General features: G+C 35.5%; 1 protein-coding gene across 4 annotated transcripts; it reads left to right on the top strand.

The window, feature by feature from the left end:
• The first annotated feature begins 584 nt into the window (after positions 1–584).
• Positions 585–8483, top strand: LOC110668343 (serine/threonine-protein kinase PBL34). Of its 4 annotated transcripts, none has more exons than XM_058135853.1 (6): positions 585–1300; positions 2086–2420; positions 2525–2660; positions 4235–4374; positions 4506–4629; positions 5844–7386. In XM_058135853.1, the coding sequence occupies exons 1-6, from the start codon at positions 1108–1110 to the stop codon at positions 5984–5986; spliced, it is 1071 nt and encodes a 356-aa protein (XP_057991836.1). In that variant the 5' UTR covers positions 585–1107; the 3' UTR covers positions 5987–7386. The 4 variants fall into 4 exon arrangements, with proteins under 4 accessions (XP_057991836.1, XP_057991837.1, XP_021685227.2 ...); XM_058135854.1 differs by lacking the exon at positions 5844–7386 and adding an exon at positions 7424–7567 and having other exon boundaries at positions 587–1300; XM_021829535.2 differs by lacking the exon at positions 5844–7386 and adding an exon at positions 7393–8483 and having other exon boundaries at positions 589–1300.
• The last annotated feature ends 16061 nt before the right edge of the window (positions 8484–24544 follow it).

The raw sequence follows: 24544 nt of genomic DNA, 5'->3' as shown, positions 1-24544 counted from the left end.
AAACTTTTATTTTTTATATAACCACAAAAATATCATTACATTAATAAATGAAAATTTTTAACTTAAAATTGATCTATTTTTAAAAATAATTTTATAAAAGAAAAAATTACTAAACATTTTTTAATGATACTTTCTTCCCTTAAAACTATTAAAACATGGGTATATTTGAAAATTTTGGGTTCTTAAAATTAATTTTCCTTCTCAATTTTGATAGTGAAAAATCCTTTTGCTAAATATTAATATGTAGTTGTAATTATAATTGTTTCCAATAAATTATAATCTAAAGCTTCTACCGACTAAATCCTGTATAAGTGATTTCTTTATTGGAAAGTAAAACACAAAAATGATTTAAAATTATTACCTGGCTAGCAAGCTGCTAATATAATGATAATTAATTAATAATAAGATGATGATGACTTTGAATTCCCTTTAAAAAAAAATAGAAAAAACAATTGCAATCCATGAGAAAGTTGTGCCCAATTTGAAGACTTGAGGAGAATATATATATATATATATATATATATATATATATATATATATATATATATATATATATATATATATATATATGGGAAGTGGAGAAAGAAGAAGGTGGCAGTGATAGGAAGAAGAGGTGTTGGTTGCTGCATTATTTGCGCAACAAAGGAGAGAGTGGAAATGTGGCAAGGGCAGAGTGGAACCAACGCATAGAGTAGAGAGAAATTGCGACTGTTACATTACACAAAGTTCTTTGGTTGTTGTGTATAATATTATAGTAATATCCATTTATGTATTTTATCATATGATTTCTTGTCTGGAATATGCCTGGGTTACTGTTATGACCAATCTCTCCGTCTCTCTTGCCCTTTCTGCCCTTTTTTTCTGTTTCAAACTGCCCATCCTGCCCGTTGTTGAACACTTTCCCTCTTTCTCAAGCACCCCTCTCTCTCTTTCTCTCTCTCAAACCTGCTTTTGACTAAACTTCGCAACTGGGTATCACTGGTTTTCACTTGTGATCCATTATTTCTTTTGTTTTTTATGGGTTCAAATGATTTGAAGTGAGATGCTTTGAAATGGGTTCTCTCTGTTGCTATTAGTTTTGGTGCTTTTCATCTAGTTTTCGTGAAGATGGGTTTGGGTCCTGATTCTGTAAAGGTGAAGAATTTTGAAGATAAATCAAAGAGCAAGAAGAAGAAGGAAGATGAGGGGAGTAGAAAAGAGAAGGAGATTGGGTGTTGGGCTAAATTCAGCTTGATGGGAGGTTGCATGCCTAAAAGATCAAAAGTTGATAGCTCTCTAAGCGGAATCACTACTCAGTATGGTAATAATATCTTTATTTCCTTTCTTGCCAATTTTTGGTCAATTTATATTTGATTAGGATTGGTATGTTTTAGGTGTCAAGTTGGTTTTGCTCCTTTAGCGTTATTGTATTTTGGTTCCTCTACATCAGGTAAGAGATGCATACGTTCTTTGAACTTTTAGGACTGATTATTAGTAACATTCTTCTTTCATCAGGAGTTCAATTTCATTGGAATTTATCATGATAATGAAGTTTTTACTCTCCTTTTATTTATTTATTTATTATTATTATTTTTTTTTTTTTGTTGGGGGGGGGGGGTTGGTGCTGTTGGGAGGGGTTGCAATAACTTTTTCTGGCATTTAAGGATGAGTAGTCATGTCATGCATGTGGTAAGCAGGGAGCAGCATATCAAATTTTGTAAAATTATGGCATTTCATTGTTTCATAATTCGTAGGTGCCAGTGGTTTGAGCCAGAAAAAGTGAGACAAAGGTGTTCCAAAACTTGGGTAATTTTATTGAAGAGTTCAAATAAGTCTTTGTACAGTTGGGTAAAGCCTTAATGAAGATTGTTGATTTTAATGATCATTTATTGTATGTTATGATTGTTTGGTTATACACCACCTATATGATCTTTTGCCATTATGTCTATGAATTATTACTTTGATAGCAACTGCCTTGTCACTAAACTTATTTAAATTTTACTAATTGGTAACTCTCAACAATTAGTTCATCAGTATAAATGTTCAAGAGATTTCTAATCTGAAAAGCAACACCTAACTTTCTTTTCATTGCTTTGGTCTTTTCAGTGCAATCTAAATCTACAGATGAGAAGAGCACAGACCAACCAGTTGTTCCTGTGATGTCCTTTACAACTAGTAATGGAGAAAGTACCTCATCCACTCCAAAATTCAGTGAGGAACTGAAGCTTGCATCTCAGCTCCGAAAGTTTACATTCAACGACCTTAAATTAGCGACTAGGAATTTCAGGCCAGAGAGTCTTCTTGGGGAGGGTGGTTTTGGTTGTGTCTTTAAAGGGTGGGTCGAGGAGAATGGAACTGCTCCTGTGAAACCTGGCACAGGGCTTACAGTTGCAGTGAAAACCCTCAACCATGATGGACTTCAGGGTCATAAGGAGTGGCTTGTATGAACCCTTCCTCATTCATTTTTTTTTATTCATTTCTTGTTCTTTCAACGTTAGATGATTATTTTGCTTATTAGAACCTAATTTATTTCACAATATTTCAGGCTGAAGTTAGTTTTCTTGGCAACCTTCTCCATCCCAACTTGGTTAAATTGATTGGTTATTGTATTGAAGATGATCAGAGGTTACTGGTGTACGAGTTTATGCCAAGAGGAAGTTTGGAGAACCACCTCTTCAGAAGTATGTGATAGAGAAATTTATACACACCAATTTGCTTTACTTATCTTGGATTATGCTTATTCAAATTTATAATGTGGACATTAGTTCTTTTAACTGGTTTGATCTAAACAATGACCTGTAAGTGTATACTTCTGGTTCCTTCAGCAAGAGGGAGTCTTAAATGTCAGGTACACCTACTGAAAAATGCAAAGCCTTGAGTATAAACTTGCATTTTTATTTGAGGAATATTTCATAGAAACAAAGTTGGACTTGAGCAGTATTTTTTGTCTCTTCTGATTTTGTTTAGGAGATAATAAATTCATGACATGATAGATTTATTTTATTGAGGCACAGGGGAAAAAGTCAAATGCATAAAACTTAGCTTAAAGGATTGTTGCTCCATATGTGTAGTTTGCTGATTGACGGTGACTCCATGTGTAGAGTGAGACTGTCCACTGACGCAATTTTATAGAATAAGTGGATTGATGTGCTTGATATGTGCAGCAATCTACTTGAAGTAAAAACCACTGGATATTTACCACTTGCATCTGTAGGGAGGGGTACTTTTTTATGTTTTTCCCAGTACCACAAGCTTAGCCATATACAGGCAATGGGTTTGGCTGCTAAAATAGTTCTTAGGGCTTTTCTTTTAAGCAATGTCCATATGAGCGTTGTTTATGGCATCATGGGTGGACTGGAGATAGTGATACTAAATTTGTTTAGTTGTCTTAGTTTGGTAATAATTGATTTAAATCGGAACAAGAGTTCAACACTTTCTACGAAATTAATTTGGTAGAGGCATTATAGTAAGTGGGAACCCTGCAAACGTCCCTTGGAAAGGTGTTCTACTAATTGTTTGTGTGGATCTAGAGATAGTTGTATTTTTGTATCTAACTCTGAAGTTGATTTTGCTTAACACAGTGAATTGTAAGGGCTTCAATTGATTTTTCCATCCAGGAACCACCAAATAGACTTGGAATTTTGTGTTCTTGTGATCTCCAGTTGGACACATTTCTTAATGGGTTTTAACAAATTCCATTTCTTGGGTGGAAGTTTAGTTAAACTGAGAAGTAGCCTACCAGATTTCCCCCTAGATTATGGTGGGATGGTTTGTTCTCATGCCCTCTTGTTCTGGTGTCGCCTTTAGGTTGCTCAAGTGTCTCTTTCTTTGGAATATGCTTCTGTAGCTTTGTCTTTTATGCTGATATATATTCTTTGTAAATTCATTTGCCAAAAGAAAGATAACATCTGAAGTAGATTTTGAAAGATGATGAATTAATTGGATGAGATAATCATGACTCAATGTTTCTCTCTCTTTTTCAGAAGGGAGAGAGAGAGAGAGAAGGAAAAAAGGGGACCTGTTGGGGGGGGTGCGCGGGGGGGCGGGGTGTGGTGGGTGTGGGTGGGGTGGGGTTGTGGGTTGTGGAGGTGAGTTGTGTGTTGGATATTTCTTGTGTCTGCTTGATTTCTCTGCTCTTACACTTTGTTTCCTTTTGGTTCTCTCAAACAAACCAGTTTATTTGTTTCAGTTTTAAACATATGAATCTTCAAGATTGATGTTTAATGTTTTCTGGTAACAACCATTTTATATGCAGAAGGGTCCTTGCCTCTTCCATGGTCAATCAGAGTGAAAATTGCACTTGGTGCTGCAAAGGGTCTTGCCTTCCTTCATGAAGAGGCTGAAAGATCGGTGATATATCGTGATTTTAAAACATCTAATATCTTATTAGATGCGGTAAGTTGCTAACAGATCCATCATCAGTAAATTATTTTTCCTAATATCACCCTCCTTTTTTCCTTTTTCTTTTTCTTTTTCTCTTTTTTTTTTTAACCTCTCATTTTGAGAAAATGATAATACTATTGTAGGATTACAATGCCAAGCTCTCTGATTTTGGACTTGCCAAAGACGGTCCTGAGAGTGGTAAAACTCATGTATCTACTCGAGTAATGGGAACATATGGCTATGCTGCCCCAGAATATGTGATGACTGGTGAGTGGTGTTAAATTATTTTTGGTATTAATTTATAAAGGTATTTGGATGAATGGTTGTAATTGCTAGTTAATTTCTGAATTGCCTCCAGTGGCTACAACTATATAGAGAAATAAAAAATAGAAAAATGCGAAACAGCCTTGGTAAAATATAAAACTTCTTAACAACCATATCAAAATATAAAATTACTTGTTAAATTTCTTACAAATAAAAGAAGAATAATAATTGTGAAGGGGCCCTTCTTCCCACGTTGGATTTGGGTCACAGTTAGGACTTATGCCTATAGGGAATATACACTGCATCAATTTACTTGCAAGTTGCAATACTGGATGAGGCAACTATCTAATGGTCATGCAAAAATGTGGATGGTATAGATTGTTTGAAGTAACGTTTAAAGTGCAACACATAGCCTTAACTTGTGTGGATGAGTTGTTCTCATATTGACATTCAAATTAACAGATTTCTGCATTATTCAGTAACAAAATGAACCAATTGCCTTGTGAACTGCTCAGGCATAGCTCAATAAGGGCTTGACTCAAATTCATTTATTAGGACGAAGTTGACATCAAGCTTGTTTAAGTTCTTTAGACAAACTTTATCGAGCTAAAGCATATGGGCTTGATTAAGTACCAAAGCTTCACCATGCTCTTTTATATACAAACTAGTCGATAGCTGGCGTTGTGTGGGACCTTTTATATTATCATGTATCAAAAATTTTTAAGAAAATATAAATAAAAATTATAATCTTTCAAATCACCCAAAATTTTAAATAAATTACAAATAAAAAAGTGTAGTTAAAATATATACAATTTAAATGAAAATTTTAGAGTGTTGCAAGGAAATTTAATTTATGGATTTTTCGCATATATTATGAAAATGAGAATTGTAATGAGTAAATATAACATTACTTTAATAAAAGTTTATAACTTCATGTCTTTAACGATCTTTAGTTTTTTCTAGTGCTTTAATTCCACTTACTTTTTTCATGAAATAAATAATAATTGCTAAATTCTAAAAGACAGAGTAGTATACATAGAAAAACTATGGTAAAATAGCCAAATAATTAATATCATTTAGAAATACCACTAATTTTAGTATACATAAAATAATTAAATTATATATATTTCTATGAGAACTGTAATAAAACAGATAGCACTACATTTCTTACCTTTTTGATTTTGATTGTATATTTAAATTTCATCTTTTTTTCATAGAGAATCATATTTCACTTGGGAATTCAAGAAGGGTGGTGAAAAGAACTACAAAATTGACAATGGAAGGAGTAAACTTATATGAATTGAAGAAGAAGGAAAATAAAGCGTTGAAACCTAATTGTGATGTACAGATTAGAGTGTGAATAGACACTGGCAGGTGGTATAGGAGCCCAAGTGAATGAAACATATAGTTGCTGCTAGAAATATCCCAAATATGACATAAATCAGTACAAGCACCAACTTAGAGGGTGAATTTTAGTCAACATCGCGTGTGGTGAGATTTTTGAGTGATGATATGAAGTAAAAATGAAGGATAAAATGGATCTGTCTATGCAAAGTTCCCTTCTTGTTCATTAAATTAATGTTAGAATTTCAAAAGTCGGTTTGTAACCCTAATAAAATTAAAGTTGTTCATTTCTTATAATAAAAATGAATACATTTAAATGAGATACCAAGAATCATACCCTATTAAATAATTTTAACATGTGGAAATTTTGAAATGCCACATGGAAGAAACACAAACTTTTCACTGGGTGACCTCTTAATAATCATTTTCATACCTCAGCTTTGCATAGATACGTATCAATAGATATATATATGGATGGATAAGTGAAAGAAAGTTTTACGTCCTCCTTTTCACTGCATTATTCACATGTTTTTGGAGATGCCACAACCACCATCACCAAGGGCTGCAGAGAGGAGTGTGGGGTCTCTTTTCAAAAATAAACTTCTTTCCTCCTGTTTGTTAATGGGGGCATAATGATGGTGGGCCTCGACTGATCTGTTGGCTTTCATTCTTGCTTGTCTTCTATGGCATTGTCATATTCAGAAGTGATAATAGTGAATATTTTACTGAAATTTGTTATACTATAATAATTTTAGTCATGAACTTTTAAGATTCAGGCTTCAAGCCCAATGACATAAAGGCCGTTTGGCCTTGTGGGCAGTTTGGCTTAAATGCTAGTGAAGCCTGGCAGAACCTAAGTTCCAGTTGGCAGAGTTGTGTTTCAACCCAAGCTTGAACCCTTTTATTTATGACAAGCAGAGCTTGAGCACTCAGAAATTTGGCTTGTCCTGGCTCTTTTCCACCGCCAAAGTTGCTCCTTCACTTGAGGATGGAGGCAGCCATACAAAACTTGACTTATGTGCATAAATTATCAGATCTCCAAACTAATTTTCATTACTGGCTGTTCGTTTGTCTTTTTGTGGAACATTGCCTGTCATTTTTCCAAATTCCTAATTGTGGTTTGTTTTGTTTAAAGCCCTGCTATTGTCCATTGTATCAACGGTGCTTATTTTTGACATAAAAAGTCTATGAAGACAGTTATAACATTGCGGAGTTGGTATTAACCTCACAAGATTATTTGACATGCCCCTGATTATGTCATTTAGTAATCTACTGTATTTGAAACTTTCGCATTACTATTATTACAACTAGCTCTACCTTGATAATAAGTACATTGGTTAGTAGAAATCTTCCATACAAAAGTCATGGATGCACTGTTTGCTCATTATCTAATGTTATGCTGCTAATTCCTTATTGTCTTAGGACATTTGACCTCAAAGAGTGATGTCTACAGTTTTGGAGTAGTTTTGCTTGAAATGCTGACTGGCCGAAGATCTATGGACAAAAACCGCCCAAATGGGGAGCACAACCTTGTTGAATGGGCAAGACCTCATTTCGGAGATAGGAGAAGGTTCTACCGGTTATTAGACCCTCGTCTTGAAGGTCACTTTTCAATAAAAGGTGCTCAGAAAGCCATACAACTGGCCGCCCAGTGTCTTAGCCGTGATCCCAAAGCTAGACCCCGAATGAGTGAAGTTGTTGAAACACTAAAGCCTTTGCCCAACTTGAAGGATATGGCCAGCTCTTCCTATTTTTTCCAGGCTATGCAAGCAGATCGTAACAAGTCAAGTTTGCATAATAAAAATGGCATCAGAACACAAGGAGGATTTGTAACAAGGAATGGACAACCACTGAGGAGCTTATCCAGTATAAGTGATTCACGTGCTTCTCCATATAACCAGCCATACCAGTCACCGAAACCTAATGGGAAAAAATCATAGCAATATAGTTGTGTGTGTGTGTGTATCTTCAACTGGCTCCTCTTGGTCAGTAGCTTCATCAGTCACATATGTTAAGTAAAAGAAATAGTACAGAGGGTGGTTCCATCACTTTTCTCTGTGGAGAGATGATTTTTTGTTATCCATCTGTTACACTTGAAAGGTGAAATTACAGAACAATGCTCCTCAACTTATACGGTGCCATTGTGGTATGTAATCATCGAATCAAAGAGTCCCATGTGCTTTGCTTCCTGTTTGATTACTTTCTCTTATGAATTGTCTGTTGAGATATTGAAGTAGTATTGGAGATTGACAAGATGCTGGGAAATATGAAAAAGCTGTGACGGCTATTGGTGGTAAGCTTTGAGGTACAGTATAGGTGGATGAGAAGGGAATTTTAATTTGGTTTTTGATGTCATCATCCCAAGATGCTGGTTTTCACATCCCTCTCTACCTTCAAATTAACCTACCTTCTTTTTCTATTTTAAGCTCATTGTTGTTTCTATGCAAATGGATCTCTCTACTATGGAACTGATGTAAATAAATGGTTGTCTTCAAATATGGGTCTTTGAGCAATTTCTCTCTAAATTTACAGGGTACTTTGCAAAGGAAAGAAGAGGGTGATGCATATTTTTCCTTCTTCAATTGACAGCAAGTGTTGCCTCATTAATTTAACTGCAGTTCAACTCTCACTCCCTTTTTGTACGTGTGTGCTAAGCATATCTGGCTATGTTTGTGATGGCAATTGACTTGTATTCTTAAGGTATTCCGGTAAAAAGAGATTTGTTTGAGAGTTCCATTTCCAAGAGGATTGTATAGTTTTATTTTGGGACAGTCATGGTAATAATAATGCAATTAGAAGGGGGTTAATTTTTGCCAGTCATCCATCAATTTTGAGTGGTGTATTACTTTCGTCCTTCATTCTTATTTTGTTATCACAAAATCTCTAAAATTTGAAAATATTACACTAAAAAAATCTCGTCTTAATCTGGTCAGATGCTTAATGTGGTAGTGTCATGTGTCAAAAAAATAAAATAAAAGAAAAGCAGTAGCACATCTAAAAAATAAAATAAAATTAGCCAGTGAAAGGTGTTGTAGGTGGATGAAAATGAGTAAGGTAAAGAACATTTGGCGTGTATGGAAAAGAACATTTGGCGTAGAGGAGTTATGATGGTATTTTTTTTTTTATTGTATTTATTGACAATGTAACACTGTTATATAAACTTTTTGTTGAAAAATTGATGGGATTCTAGTATAAGGGATTTTAGTCATATAAATGTCTTGTTGAAAAACTGACCAAATTCTAGCACGAGGGATTTTAGCATAATGTTTTCAAGGTTTAGGGAATGTATAGTAACAAAATAAAAAAAGAAAGTGAAATACTCACAAAATTGAGAGAAAACCGATTAAAATTACAGATTGGAAGTGTATTTCTAATTGTAGACAGTGATACAAATCCTTGAGTAATCATGACAAAATATCAAATCTTACCATAATTTGGCCCAAAAAAATCTTTAAAAGTTCGTTTGGCGTCAAAATCATAGGCAGATACATACCTCAATAAACCAACCAACTGTACCAGCTTCGCAGCTTCCACCTCCAAGAATTTGTCTGTGCTAAGCCAAAAGGTGCAATTGCTTAAGTAATGAACTGGATAGGCAGACTTTTTTTTATCTCCTCCATTACAGGCTTTAAACCAACAAGGAATCGTTCCAATAACAGAATCATATCAAGTACTGAACCTATCAACCAATAGTGTGAGCTATTATGATGCACGAAAAAGAATTGATCAAAAAGAATTCAACTGAATTGAATGTTTATAAAAATTTTACTATACAAACAGGGAGAAATAATTCCACAAAATAATGAATTCAATTACCAGAACTATAACATCTCTTCGTAATTCCGTAAATACAAATTCCAGCCACTTCCGAATCAAGAGGAAAAAAAGGAATTGGAATGGGAGGAGGAATACCTTACAAAGTTTCAAAAGGGTGTCAATGTGAATTGAGGAACGAGGGGCTGTATTGTACCAAAACCTTGTTAACTGTGAAGAGATTTTGGGAAAAAAGGAAATTTTATTGATAGATTGAATGAATGAGCAGAAGCTCTGTTTATATACGTAAATAACAAGATGGCAGCAGCTTCATAAGACTAACATGAAGCTTCTCATAGACAACATGGCAGTCAATATCTGTGTGTTTGGTTCTCTTCTGAAAAGTAGGATTGGCAGGAATCTAAAGAGCTGATTTATTATCACAATATAGCAAGGCGTATAACCACCTGCCTAAGTGCAGTCATTTGCCCAACCTAAAGGCATTCATCCACCTGCTTAAGCTGAATGCATCTAGCCGCCTGTTTAAAGGCAGTTATTTGCCCAATCTAAAAGGCATTCATCCGGCTGCTTAACTAGCGAGAAACAGTAGTTTGTTTCTTAGCTTTCTAACAAATTAAGGAAGAGTCGAGAAAAACACAAAAGCTTGCGACCGACTTGCATGTGTCAACACAACCTGTTCAATCTGAGTCACTGAAGGCTTTCCTTCCATTCATTGATATTGTACTCAACAACAACCAGAAGACCAAAAATGGACAATTCTACTTTAACGCTGTTGAAATTCTCAGGTCCAAGGGGACAGGCCGGCCTGCTGCAATTGGCCTGAGCAAGGTGCATCTCCAAAATTTTGATTCGATTGCCTTGAACTTTATGTGACCATTGATTTTTCTTTCTCTTGGCCATGTGGGACTGTCCATATTTCAACAAAACCATGAAGAGTTCCAAGCAGAAGAATTATTGAGGGTAGTTGTTGAGAGACAGTCTTGGAAATTGCATTGTAGTCTTTGTTTCTTGTTCTTAAAGAAAGATCAAATTTTTGTCCCTTAAAGAATCTCAAGGGAGAAAAAAAAAAGGGTTTCTTAAAAATAAATTCCATATCAAAACAAAATTTGATTCATACCAAGAATGGAAAATCTTGATTCTATCATTGCCGACAATCATTTCTGGTTGTGTACGCATACGCAGATATCAGAATCCCAGTTGGCAAGTTTACCAAATTATTTATCAATATATAATCAATCTTTAAACTTTGCCGGAGAGATCAAACGAAACTGAAAATCACTATCCTCTGCTAATGTTCATCTGGCACACTTCTTGTTCTTGTTTATTTGGCATTCTATTTAAAATTATTTGACTTGACATTATTGATGATTAGAGGTACAATGACGTCTTATCCCAATCCCATTGACTCCTGGGTATATTAAACATAAATATGTTTATGTTAATTCAAAGCATTATTATTATTATTATTATTATTATTATTATAAGAAATTCTTAAATGAAAAGGGGATTGTAAAAGTTTGAACCCTAAACTACCTCCCAAAACTGCCTATATTACAAGGGAAGTACTATCATTAGGCTACTAGTCCACTAGTAAAGAATGATGTTTCTTCCATATTAGGGATGGCAATATGTCAAGTGTTTGTGGGCACTTAATTTGAACGAACCCTATTAAAATGGGTTTAAATAATATATAATCAAATTTAAGACGGATTTAAATTTGAAAAATAATACGAGTTAGATTTGAGTTTTGCATATTGAGTATTCATTACCCGAACCTGTTTATATAAACAAATTTTTCTAGTAATGTGCATTGCATGTTGTAGTTGTTTATTGTCATATATATATATATATATATAAACTTCCATACTAATTAATAAATAAATCTTAAAATATTCTGATATTTTTTTTATTTTCTTAAGTATTAGTATATTATACAAAAAAATTAAGATACCTCTCTAAATTAATTAATGCTATAAAATATACACATATATACACTATCAATCTTAGATTCAGACTACAAAAATATATATAAATATAATCACCCAGATTCTGGCAATATATATGATATATGAATTTGACCTTAATTCTTTGTTTATTGTGCATATTCTATAAAACCGTTAAATTTTGGAAGGAGTAGTTAGTTATTAAATAAATAAATGTGACTTAATTTAAAATTATAATTTATTGAAAATGTTTGTAGATAGGATTTTATCCATGTAAGAACTCCTTTTGTAAATAATAAAGTTATATATTTAATTAATTTATTAGATTTTATTAAAAACTAAAGATATTTAAGTTTATAATGAAGTTATATTTATGTTGATTTCCATACAGTATGTAAATTGCAATTCCAATTAAAAATATTCGTTTATAAAATAAATTTTAAATTTAAATAAAAATTAACATAACCAATTAATTTAAAGTTTTTAAATAATAAAAATTAGTCACGTATTTTATTTTTTTAGAAAATAAAAATTTCTTATTTTAGTTTTTTTTGTTAAATTTTCTTTTGAATTGAAGTTAAATATAAGTAGATTAAGAATTTTAAATTTATATAAACTCAAATATATTTATTTTAAATAATAAAAAATTATAAATAATATAAATAATAAAGGATATTTTCGACAAATTAAATGTTCTCCCTTTCCCTTCACGCATTTATATATATTATAGATAATTAATTAAAAATAAAATATATTTTTTATAATAATATTTATAAATTTTTATATTTTTTATTTTAAATAAATATTTTATGAAATTATTAAATTTTTAAAATATGAATTATTGATGAAAAAATAATTTATATATATTATTAATTAAAATGTATAAAATTAAATGGAATTTGAATTTTTATCAGTAATAATAATCGGGTTTGGAACGATTCGAATTATTGAGAATAAATTTTAATTGAGTTCGGATTCAAGTTTTGAGAACATTAATCGGGTTCGGATTTTCATAAGGTGATTTTCACAGATATCCTATTTATTACTATCTCTATCCCCTGCTGAAGTTTTGATTTTTATTGGAGTATTAATAAAACTACAGTTTAATTTATTTAATTTTTTGAGAAATAAGTTAGTCCCTGAGGTGTGTTTCTGTTAATAAAATAATTCTTTTGTTAAAATTCAATGTTACTAAATTATATTCGAAGCAGTTGGCCCAAATTTAAGGCACTAAATTGTTATAGATATTAAAACTATAAAGACTAAATTAAGGACAAAGCTGTTACAAAAAGTCAAATGTGATATATTAAATTGTTGTGAATTTTAATATAAGGACTACAAACATATTTCAGATACTAACTTGATTTTGTCACGACCCAACTTATGGACCGGACAGGCATTAGGCCCTAGGCCAGCCTAAAGCCCCCGAGGCCTGTAGTAAGCCTAACTATTCCTTAACCCAACTCTAAGGCCCATTTGGGCCCAATTTCAAGAATTTAACCGGGCAGAGTCCGGTCATAAAATAGACAGTTTAACGGAGAGTTTTTGACTCACTCGACCTATAAACATAATATATAATCAATTGGAGAGCTCAGCTTACCCTCCACATACTCATAATAACATAAAGTCAAATGGGAGCTCAGCTCCCTCATCCAGTCCAACATACATGCATATAATAAGTTTACAGGTCCAATATAGTAAATTATATTACAGACCCAAATCAAATAAATATTTCTAACACATGCGAAAATTCTAAAAGTTAACAGAATCATACAAACATTAATAAACAACCTGCGAAGAAGAAAAGTAGGTTAACCACAATAATAATCCTCCTGTAGCCCGAAAAAATAATGAACAAGAGTGAGCGTTTGACTCAGAGAGTAAAATATCAATTTTAACCATAATCTCTATAGCTATCTAAAGCTAATGCACCCTGTAGAGTGAAATGCAACATCGTCAATATTTTCACATCATAACAGTAAAAAGGTAATCTGGAGCACTCACACACCCGATAAGGTCAAACAATACATATATGGGAGCTGATCCCCTATACAGCCCTCTTAATCCAACCTATGCCAGCGAAAAACTCAAGCCGGACTTTTGCTTAATGAAGAACTCAAGTCGTGTCTACCCCGAAGGATCGGGTCCCAGCGAAGATCTCAAGCCGTGTCTACCCGTCCTGTCCATAGCCAACACAATACCACACGCACGCCAACTCACGCACACTGCTCCAAATTACCACAACAACATCCATGGCACTTTAACAATTGTGAATGCAATATAAAACGTGCCTAGAGTTTAACTACATAGATACATATTTATAAGTGATGCATGAGCATGCTTGAACATATAATAATATCGAAATTACAATTAAAATTAATATTTTACTCACAGACTCAACTTAAGTCACTGTGGCGGCTGGGCGGAGGAGAAAGGCTGTCCCGGCTCACCTGAAAATTTTATTACAATCATTTAATAAATTTAACTCAATACAAACTAAGAAAAAGATGAAAGATGTCCTAAGTCGTGCCGAAAATCTGGCAGAATCTCCCCTATACCTAGGACATACCCAACCTGCAAAGGGCTTAAAACGCACTTCTATATCCACAAACCATACACCTATAACTCAATCATATCACACAGCCCCTCCTGGGCCCATCCAAACAGTCATCAATCACAATATGTAAAATTACACTTTAGTCCTTATAATTGATCCTTTTTACAAAAACTACCCAAATAAGCTCTAAAAATTCTAAAACTTTTCCCCGCGATCCTTAGCAATATTACTAAGCTAATGCGAAAAGAATCAAAATTTTCTGAGCTACCATGAATATTTTATGGATTTTTAATCCCATTTAAGCACTAGAAAATTAAGAAAAAGTGAGGTTCGGGTTTACCTATACCGATTCCGATCTCGGAAATGCGCTCGGGACGTCTGACAACGGTGGGGTAGCCAAAATCTCTATCCAATTCCAAGACTTTTTTGGTAGCCGGTCTATTTTGGCGAAAATTCACAGACCTGGGCAACCATCGAATTTTCCTAAATTGAAAGTACCTACACGAAGCCCACAACACGGGGGGTAGTATATAATTTTTACGAAAATTTTTAAGCTCATTTAATGCTCGAAAAAACACTACGAAGTTTCGTGGGACTCATCAAAAAACGGTGTCAAAAAATTTCAAAATTTATATTGCAGCGAAGCTCTCGACCAGTAAAGCGCTCTGGTATTCTCGGTTTTCCTGTGGGGTTCACGGTTTGCGAGAAATCTAGGCCAAAAGTCGAAATGGGCCAAAACTTCCCGAATAAAAATTGGGCAAACCGCTCAATGGATTTTGGTGTTCTAGGTGTCTATGGAAAGCTCTCGAGGTGTAGATGGTGTTTGACACAAGACCCGGCCTAATCGGTGGCCGGATCAGTCGGATACTTGTCGGGAAGCTGAAACGGCGCGCTGTGTGTCGGGAGTCTTCATGCGCGCTTTCCCGGCATTCCGGTGGCGGCCAGCGAGGAGGGAAGGGCGAGGTGGCGCATCGGCGAGCTAGGTAGGCTGGGGTGGTGGCTGGCCGGTGTGGGGAGGAGAGAAGAGAGAGAAAATGGGAGAGAGAGGAAGAAGGGTTGGGACACGCGGGGAAGAGAAGAAAAGAAGGAGGGAGGCCGGTCCAATTCGACCAGTCCGAACCGGTCCGGTTCGATTCGGCCGGTTCGATTCAGGATACAAAATTTTGAATTTTTACTTTGCCTTGGGATGAAAACGAGGACCAAAAATTTTGAAAAAATTCTAGAAAACTCAGAAAAATTCGTAGGGTCCAAATATATTTTTAGTTTTTCCACGTGGTCTTTAAATTAATTTTTAAAAATCATCAAAGTTTTATATTTTCGAGAAATCAAACCAGATTTCTAAAATCCGAAAAAATTTCAAATAATTTTCTAAAATTTAAATAAAATAAAATATTAATATTACTCACAAAATAATAAATTTAAAAATTTGGGGTGTTACATTCTTCCCCCCTTACAGAAAAATTCGTCCTCGAATTTTACACAAGGCAGAATAAAGTATAGAATTACACATTGAATAGATGAGGGTACTTGCTATGCATGTCCTGCTCTGACTCCCAGGTGCACTCTTTCACTGACTGGCTCCTCCACAAAACTTTAACATAGGGGTTCGTTTTGATCTTAGCTGCCTCACTTGGTAGTCCACTATGGCTACAAGTTGCTCCTTAAACGTCAAGTTTTGTTTCAGCTCTACTACATCCGGCTGTAGCACATGAGAAGGATCAGGTATGTATTTCCTGAGCATGGAGATATGAAATATAGGATGAACATGAGAAAGTTTGGGTGGTAACTCCAACCGGTAGGCAACTGCTCCAACTCTATCAGTAACCTCAAAAGGTTCAATATACCAAGGTGCCAACTTGCCCTTCTTTCTAAATCTCATGACTCCTTTCATCAGAGAAACCTTCATGAATACGTAGTCGCCTACTGCAAACTCTACATCTCTCCGTCTAGGATCTGCATAACTCTTCTGCCTATTGAAAGCTGTTTTCAATCGTTTCCTAATTAAAGGAACCATCTTTGAAGTGTACTGCACTAGGTCTACATCATGCACCTTCGTTTCTCCCACTTCCGTCCAACACAAAGGAGACCTACACTTTCTTCCATATAGTGCCTCATAGGGTGCCATCCCTATGCTGGAATGATAACTATTGTTGTAGGCAAACTCCACCAAGGGTAAATGATCATCCCATTGGCCTCCAAAATCCAAAACACACATGCGAAGCATATCTTCTAGTGTTTGGATTGTCCTTTTGGACTGTCCGTCTGTCTGAGGGTGGAAAGCGGTACTAAAGTTCAACTGCGTGCCAAGTGCCTCCTGCAACTTTCTCCAAAATCGAGAAGTGAACTGGGGCCCTTTGTCAGATATTATGAAAGCTGAAACTCTATGCAATCTGACTATTTCTCGAATATAGAGCTGGGTGTATTGTGTCATAGAATATTTAGTCTTCACAGGCATGAAATGAGCTGATTTAGTTAGACGGTCTACAATCACCCATATTGAATCATATCCCTGCATAGTACGAGGCAACCCAGTCACAAAATCTATAGTAATCATTTCCTACTTTCATTCTGGGATAAGGACCTCTTGCAGCTTCCCTGACGGCCTCTGGTATTCAAACTTCACCTTCTGACAAGTTAAGCACTTGGACATGAAGTCTGCTATATCTCTCTTTATGCCATTCCACCAATAGCTATCTTTCACATCATGGTACATCTTGGTGGAGCCTGGGTGGACATTGTACAGTGTATAGTGTGCCTCTCGCATGATTTCATTTTTGAGATTGTCCACGTCGAGCACACATATCCTAGAACCTTACATAAGGGCGCTATCATTGGCAAATCCAAACCCTGCTATACTCTTTCTATGATCTTTATCAGTTGTTGGTCTCTGTGCTGGGAAACTCTAACTCTGTCTTGCAGGTTTGGTCTCATTGAAAAATGAGCCAACAATACCCCCTCATCTGAAAGATCTAAGATCAGACCTTGATTCATCAACTCATGTACTTCCCGAATCAACGGTCTCTTCTTCGCTGATATGTGTGCCAAGGTGCCAGAAGATTTTTTACTCAAAGCATCTGCTACTACATTGGCCTTCTCAGGTTGGTACTGGATGGTACAATCATAGTCCTTCAGAAGCTCCATCCATCTCCTCTGTCTCAAGTTTAAATCCCTCTGTTGGAAGATATACTTCAAACTCTTGTGGTTGGTGTATATCTCGCACACTTCACCATACAGGTAATGTCTCCAGATCTTTAGTGCAAATACTACAGCCGCCATGTCCAAATCATGGGTGGGGTAGTTCTGCTCATGCCTCTTCAGCTGCCTTGAAGCATAAGCCACTACTTTTCCATTCTGCATCAAAACACACCCTAAGCTAACTCTGGAGGCATCACAGTACGTGGTATATCCTTCACCACTCATCGGTAGTGTCAACATAGGGGCGGTGGTTAGACACTCCTTAAGCTTTCGAAAACTCCCCTCACAATCATCTGTCCAAATGAATGGAACATTCTTCCGAGTCAACTTAGTTAGGGGAGCTACTATCCTAGAAAAATCCTGCACAAAACGCCTATAGTAGCCAGCTAGGCCCAAAAAACTTCGCACCTCAGTGACTGTTGTAGGCCTAAGCCAATCAATTACAGCCTCAATTTTTTTGGGATCCACTTGAATGCCTTCACTAGAAACCACGTGTCCCAAGAATGAGATGCTTTCTAGCCAAAATTCACATTTTGAAAATTTGGCATATAGCTGGTGCTCCCTCAAAGTCTGCAACACCATCCTCAAATGCCACACATGTTCTTCCTTGATTCGAGAGTATACCAAAATGTCATCTATGAATACGATGACAAAACGGTCCAGGAATGGCCTGAACACTCTGTTCATCAAGTCCATGAAGGCTACTGGTGCATTAGTGAGTCCAAAAGATGTCACCAAGAACTCATAATGACCATATCTTGTCTTGAATGCTATTTTGGACACATCCTCATTCCTGATTCTCAACTGATGGTAGCCTGATCAAATAGATCATCGATCCGAGGAAGTGGATACTTATTCTTCACAGTCACCTTATTCAGCTGTCTATAGTTAATGCACAACCTTAATAACCCATCTTTCTTTCTCACAAATAGAACAAGAGCACCCCAGGGTGAAGTGCTCGGACGTATGAAACCCTTGTCCAAAAGCTCCTATAGTTGCTCCTTTAACTCTTTCAATTCTGCTGGTGCCATCCTGTAAGGCGGTATTGATATGGGGTTTGTACCCGGCACAACATCAATGCATAACTCTATTTCCCTTCCTGGTGGTAACCCTGGAAGCTCCTCAGGGAAGACATCCATGAATTGTCTGACAACAGGAACATTTCCCATTTTGACATCTTCTACAGATGTATCTCTCATCAATGCCAAATACCCTTGACATCCACGCCTCAACATTTTTCTAGCACTAATTGCTGACACCAAATTATATGGAGCCACGCTCCTGTCACCATCAAAGCTAAATTCTTCCACACCAGGTATGTGGAAATACACCTTTTTGTTCCTGCAATCTAAAGTGGCATAATGAGTTGCCAACCAATCCATTTCCAGAATTACATCGAAATCCATTACTGGTAGAGGAACCAAGTCTGCTAAGAGGATTCTTCCATCCACTACTACTGGGCTATCCGAAAAAACCATATCTACATCTATGTTGTCACTAAGCTGGGTAGCTACAGACAAAGGGCATTCTAAAGTTGTAGGGTTCCTAGCCAATCTCATGGCAAACACTGGGGAGACAAATGAGTGCGTAGCACTCGGATCTATCAAAACACGAGCCTCATAGGAACAGACTAGAAGAATACCTGCCACAACTACATTGGAAGCCTGAGCATCCTGGTGGGTCAGGGTGAAAACCCGAGCTTGACCCCTACCTTGGGTGGCAGAGCCCTGATACTGACTTCTACCTCCTGATCTACCTCCAAATCCACGTCCCCCTTGTCCTCGGCACTGTTGGCACTGAACTGACTGCCTGCCATGCTGAAAGCACTAGGATACAGCTGACAAAGAACATTTGCAACAGAACCCCATGACCCCATCGGTGGCTCGCTGAACACGGGGCATTCCCTAGCAAAGTGACCTGGTTGGCCACACCTGAAACATACTCCTGAACCCATCAGACAAGTTCCTAAATGTCCTCTTCCACATTGTGCGCAAGGTGCCAAGGAGGATCCTGAACCAGACCCAGAATTGCTATACCCCGAACTATGACCACTGCTGGATCCATACCCTGGTTTGAATCCTTGAGATTTATGTCTTATACTACTCCTCTTTTTCCTACTTTTTCCTTTGTAATTACTTTGGCCTCCGCTATCCGGAGCACCCATGTGGGGAACACCTGAAGAACCCTCTGTTTTATTTTTCTTTGCTCTTCCGCTGTCATCTCCTGTGTAGTTAATCTCAATCTATCGGGCTCGATCCACTACCACATCAAAAGACTGATCAGACATCATAGCCAGGTTTGCATACCTCCTGTCCAGCCCCTTTAGGAACTTTTTCATCTTCATACTTTCTGTAGCCACTACTGTAGGGGCATATCTGCTTAGTTCCAGAAATTCTGTAGCATATTCATCTATAGACCTGCCATTCTACCTTAAGGCCTCAAAGGGCCACTAATTTTGATCTCTGAAACTTTCTGGTACAAACCGGTTGATAAACAGTTCCATACACTGGGTCCATGACAAACCTTCCATCCGAGGTAATATGTAGTCATTCATCCATTGTCCAGGCAAAGGCCCCATGACATGCTGCACACACTTTATGAACCTCCTATCAGTCAACTGCAACTCCATCCCTACCTGTTTGCAGGAATCCAAAAATTGATAAGCATCATTTGCCACATCATAAGTACCAGGCACCAATTTCTTGAAATTAATTATCTGTTTGTAAGGTTCTCCTCTTAGTGCGGTGGACTGCTGTTGTTGGGGAGGGTGGACCATATACTGTGCCATCATATCGATGGTTCTCTGCAAACCAGCTAGAGTAGCTGCCATTAGGTCTATGGGACCTGGGGCCATAAAAAACTGTTCCTGAACTGGTGTTGGCTACTCCTCTACTTAAGCAGCTCTAGGCCTCCTATCCCGCCTCCTCGGGGCAGGCACCTCATCCTATGCTGACACCTCGTCAGGCATATCTGGTTCTAGTGCAGTGGCAGCTCTTTTATTTCTATGCATTTTCTTGAAATTCAGCAGCATTAGCCCACAAAATTTCAAAACTGCATATTACACAGCTCTATAGACTCATATTTACACACAATATATGAAGCAAAAACTAGAAGCAAAGATGACAATGCAAAACAAATGTGGACCCTATTTTTCGTATGTGACTCTTATTAGACTCTTCCCAAAACTTTAGACAATTTTTCCCTACGAATCTAGAGCCTAAGCTCTGACACCACATTTGTCATGAACCAACCTATTGGCCGGACCGGCACTAGGACCTGGGCCAGCCTAAAGCCCTCGAGGCCCGTAGTAAGCCTAACTATTCCTCAACCCAACTCTAAGGCTCATTTGGGCCCAATTTCAAGAATTCAACCGGATAGAGTCCAGCCATAAAATGGACCTTTTAACGGGGAGTTTTTGACTTACTCGACCTGTAAACACAATATATAATCAATTGGGGAGCTTAGCTCACCCTCCACATACTCATAATAACATGAAGTCAAATGGGAGTTCAGCTCCCTCATCTAGTCCAACATACATGCATATAATAAGTTTACAGGTCTAACATGGTAAATTATATTACAGACCCAAATCAAATAAATATTTCTAATACATGCGAAAATTCTAGGAGTTAACAGAATCATACAAACATTAATAAATGACCTGCGAAGAAGAAAAGCAGGGTAACCACAACAATAATCCTCCTATAGCCTGGAAAAATAATGAACAGGAGTGAGTGTTCAACTCAGAGAGTAAAATATCAATTTTAACTATAATCTCTATAGCTATCTAAAGCCAATGCACCCTGTAGAGTGAAATGCAACATCGCCAATATTTTCACATCATAACAGCAAAAAGGTAATCTGGAGCACTCACACACCCGATAAGGTCAAACAATACATATATGGGAGCTGATCCCCTATACAGTCTTCTTAATCCAACCTGTGCCAGTGAAGAACTCAAGCTGGACTTTCGCTTAATAAACCAAATCGGGGTCCCAGCGAAGAAGTCAAGCCGTGTCTACCCCGAAGGACCAGGTCCCAGCGAAGATCTCAAGCCGTGTCTACCCGTCCTGTCCATAGCTAACACCATACCACAAGCACGCTAACTCACGCACACTGCTCCAAATTACCACAACAATATCTATGGCACTTTAACAGTTGTGAATGTAACATAAAATGTGCCTAGAGTTTAACTATATGGATACATATTTATAAGTGATGCATGGGCATGCTTGAACATATAATAATATCGAAATTATACTTAAAATGAATATTTTACTCACAGACTCAACCGAAGTCACTGTGGCAGCTGGGCGGAGGAGGAAGGCTGTCCTGGCTCACCTGACAATTTTATTACAATCATTTAATAAATTTGACTCAATACAAACTATGAAAAAGATCAAAGATGTCCTAAGTCGTGCCGAAAATCCGGCAGAATCTCCCCTATACCTAGGACCTACCCAACCTGCAAAAGGGCTAAACGCACTTCTATATCCACAAACCATACACCCACAACTCAATCATATCACACGGCCCCTCCTGGGCCCATTCAAACAGTCATCAATCACAATATGTAAAATTACAGTTTAGTCCTTACAATTGACCCTTTTTGCAAAAACTACCCAAATAAGCTCTAAAAATTCTAAAACTTTGCCCTGCGGTCCTTAGGAATATTACTAAGCTAATGCAAAAAAAATCAAAATTTTCTGAGTTACCACGAATATTTTATGGATTTTTAATTCCATTTAAGCACTAGAAAATTAAGAAAAAGTAAGGTTCGAATTTACCTATGCCAATTTTGATCTCGGAAACGCGCTCGGGACGTCTGACAATGGTGGGGTAGCCAAAATCTAGATCCAATTCCAAGACTTTTTCGATAGCCGGTCTGTCTGGCCGGAAATTCACAGACTTGGGTAACCGTCGAATTTTTGAGAATTGAAAGTACCTACATGAAGCCCATAACACAGGGGTTAGTATATAATTTTTACTAAATTTTCTAAGCTCATTTAATGCTCGGAAAAATACTACGAAGTTTCATTGGACCCACCGAAAAACGGTGTCGGAAAATTTCGAAATTTATATTGCCGCGAAGCTCTCGACGAGTGGAGCGCTCTCGTACTCTCGGTTTTCTCATGGGGTTCACGGTTTGCTAGAAATCTAGCCTAAAAGTCGAAATGGGCTAAAACTTCCCGGATAAAAATTGGCCAAACCGTTGGATGGATTTTGATGTTCTTGGTGTCTATAGAAAGCTTTTGAGGTGTAGATGGTGTTTGACACAAGACCCAGCCCAATCGGTGGCCGGATCGGCCGGATTCTGGCGGGGAAGCTGAAGCGTCGCGCTGCCCGTCGAGGGTCTTCGTGCTTGCTTTCCAGGCGTTCCAGGCGGCGCGCTGGCGAGCTAGGGAGGCTGGGGTAGTGGTTGGCCGGCATGGAGAGGAGGGAGGAGAGAGAAAATGGGAGAGAGAGGAAGAAGGGTCGGGACGCGCAGGGAAGAGATGAAAAGAAGGAGGGAGGCCGGTCCGATTCGATCGATCAGAATCGGTCCAGTTCGATTAGGCCTGTTCAATTCAGGATACAAAATTTTAAATTTTTACTTTGCCTTGGGACCGAAAACGAGGCCCAAAAATTTCGAAAAAATTCTAGAAAACTTAGAAAAATTTGTAGGGTCCAAATATATTTTTAGTTTTGCCACATGGTCTTTAAATTAATTTTTAAAAATCATCAAAGTTTTATATTTTCGGGAAATCAAATCCTATTTTTAAAATCTGAAAAAATTTCAAATGATTTCCTAAAATTTAAATAAAATAAAATATTAATATTACTCACAAAATAATAAATTTAAAAATTTAGGGTGTTACAGATTTTTATAAAAAAAAAATGGAGCAACTAAATTGTAGTTTTACCATATCTCAAAGAATAAATTGTAAATTATTATTTGATTAGGGCAATGTACAATTAAATCCCTGAAATACAACAAAACTAACATAATATCCATGCAATGCATGGGTAGTTTATAATTTTTTTTTAATTTAATTTTTAATTACATGTTAAATAAGTTAAATTATTATTATTATTAAATTAATTTTAAATTAAAATTTTCCTTTTATTTAATTTAATTTGAATAAATTTTTACCTATTATAATAATAAACTTAATTAATTTATGATGTAATTAATTAAAATACCTATTTAATTATTTTTTACATATATTAATAATATTTTTCATGATTATTTCATTTAAAATGTAATAAAAATACTTTATCCAAAAAATAATTTAAATTTCATAAAATTTTTATATTTTATCTCATAATTTATGTAAATCGATATTTATTTTTTGTAAGTTACAGAAAATATATTAAATTAATGAGAAAATAATATTATTTTAAAATATATAAATATAATATCTTTTGTTATTAATATAAAAAAATTAAATTACTAATAATGAATTGAATTATTTAATTTTAATAGTAATGAAAATATATAACATTATTATTGATTAAAAATAACAAGCCATTATATTATTTTTTAAAAATACTATACTTAAGTGTAAATTTTTTTTAATTAATCTGATATATTTTTTATAAAATAATTTTTTCATAAAAATGGTTATCACTTTACATAAATTTATAATATAAAATAAATATATTTTATAAAAATTAAAATATTAAAATATCATCATTTTTTATTATTATAATAAATATTAAAAATACATACTATTATTCAAAAGATAGATTTTATAATTTTAATACTGTAATTTTAATTATTTTTAATCATCTTTATTTGTAGCTAAATTTTCGATGTAATAATATTTGTAATTTATCTTTGAAATTTTACTTTTATATAAAAAAATATAGTTGAGAGATAATTTATGCATAAAAATATAGATATTTAATTAAAATTTAAAAATAATTCTGTTAAAAATTAATGATAATAAAATATGAATAATCAAAATATTAGTTATCATTGCATTCGATATATAATTATAATAAAATAAAATATTTAAAAATTTAAAAAATATTAAATAAGAAATTTATAAAAAATTAATAATTAATTAAATATATTTAAATAAATAAATTTTGAGAATGATAATCAATAATTTTTGAAAGA

The sequence above is a fragment of the Hevea brasiliensis genome, chromosome 15 (genome assembly GCF_030052815.1).
Source record: "Hevea brasiliensis isolate MT/VB/25A 57/8 chromosome 15, ASM3005281v1, whole genome shotgun sequence".
Lineage (NCBI taxonomy): Eukaryota > Viridiplantae > Streptophyta > Magnoliopsida > Malpighiales > Euphorbiaceae > Hevea > Hevea brasiliensis.
The sequence above is the reverse complement of the archived record's forward strand: the minus strand, read 5'-3'. Positions and strand labels throughout refer to the sequence as shown.

Coding starts and splice junctions, on each gene's coding strand:
- LOC110668343 (XM_021829535.2), top strand. CDS start 1,108: ATGGGTTTGGGTCCTGATTCTGTAAAGGTGAAGAATTTTGAAGATAAA. Junction 2,661..4,234: donor GGAGAACCACCTCTTCAGAA/GTATGTGATAGA, acceptor TTTTATATGCAG/AAGGGTCCTTGCCTCTTCCA. Junction 4,375..4,505: donor CTAATATCTTATTAGATGCG/GTAAGTTGCTAA, acceptor ATACTATTGTAG/GATTACAATGCCAAGCTCTC.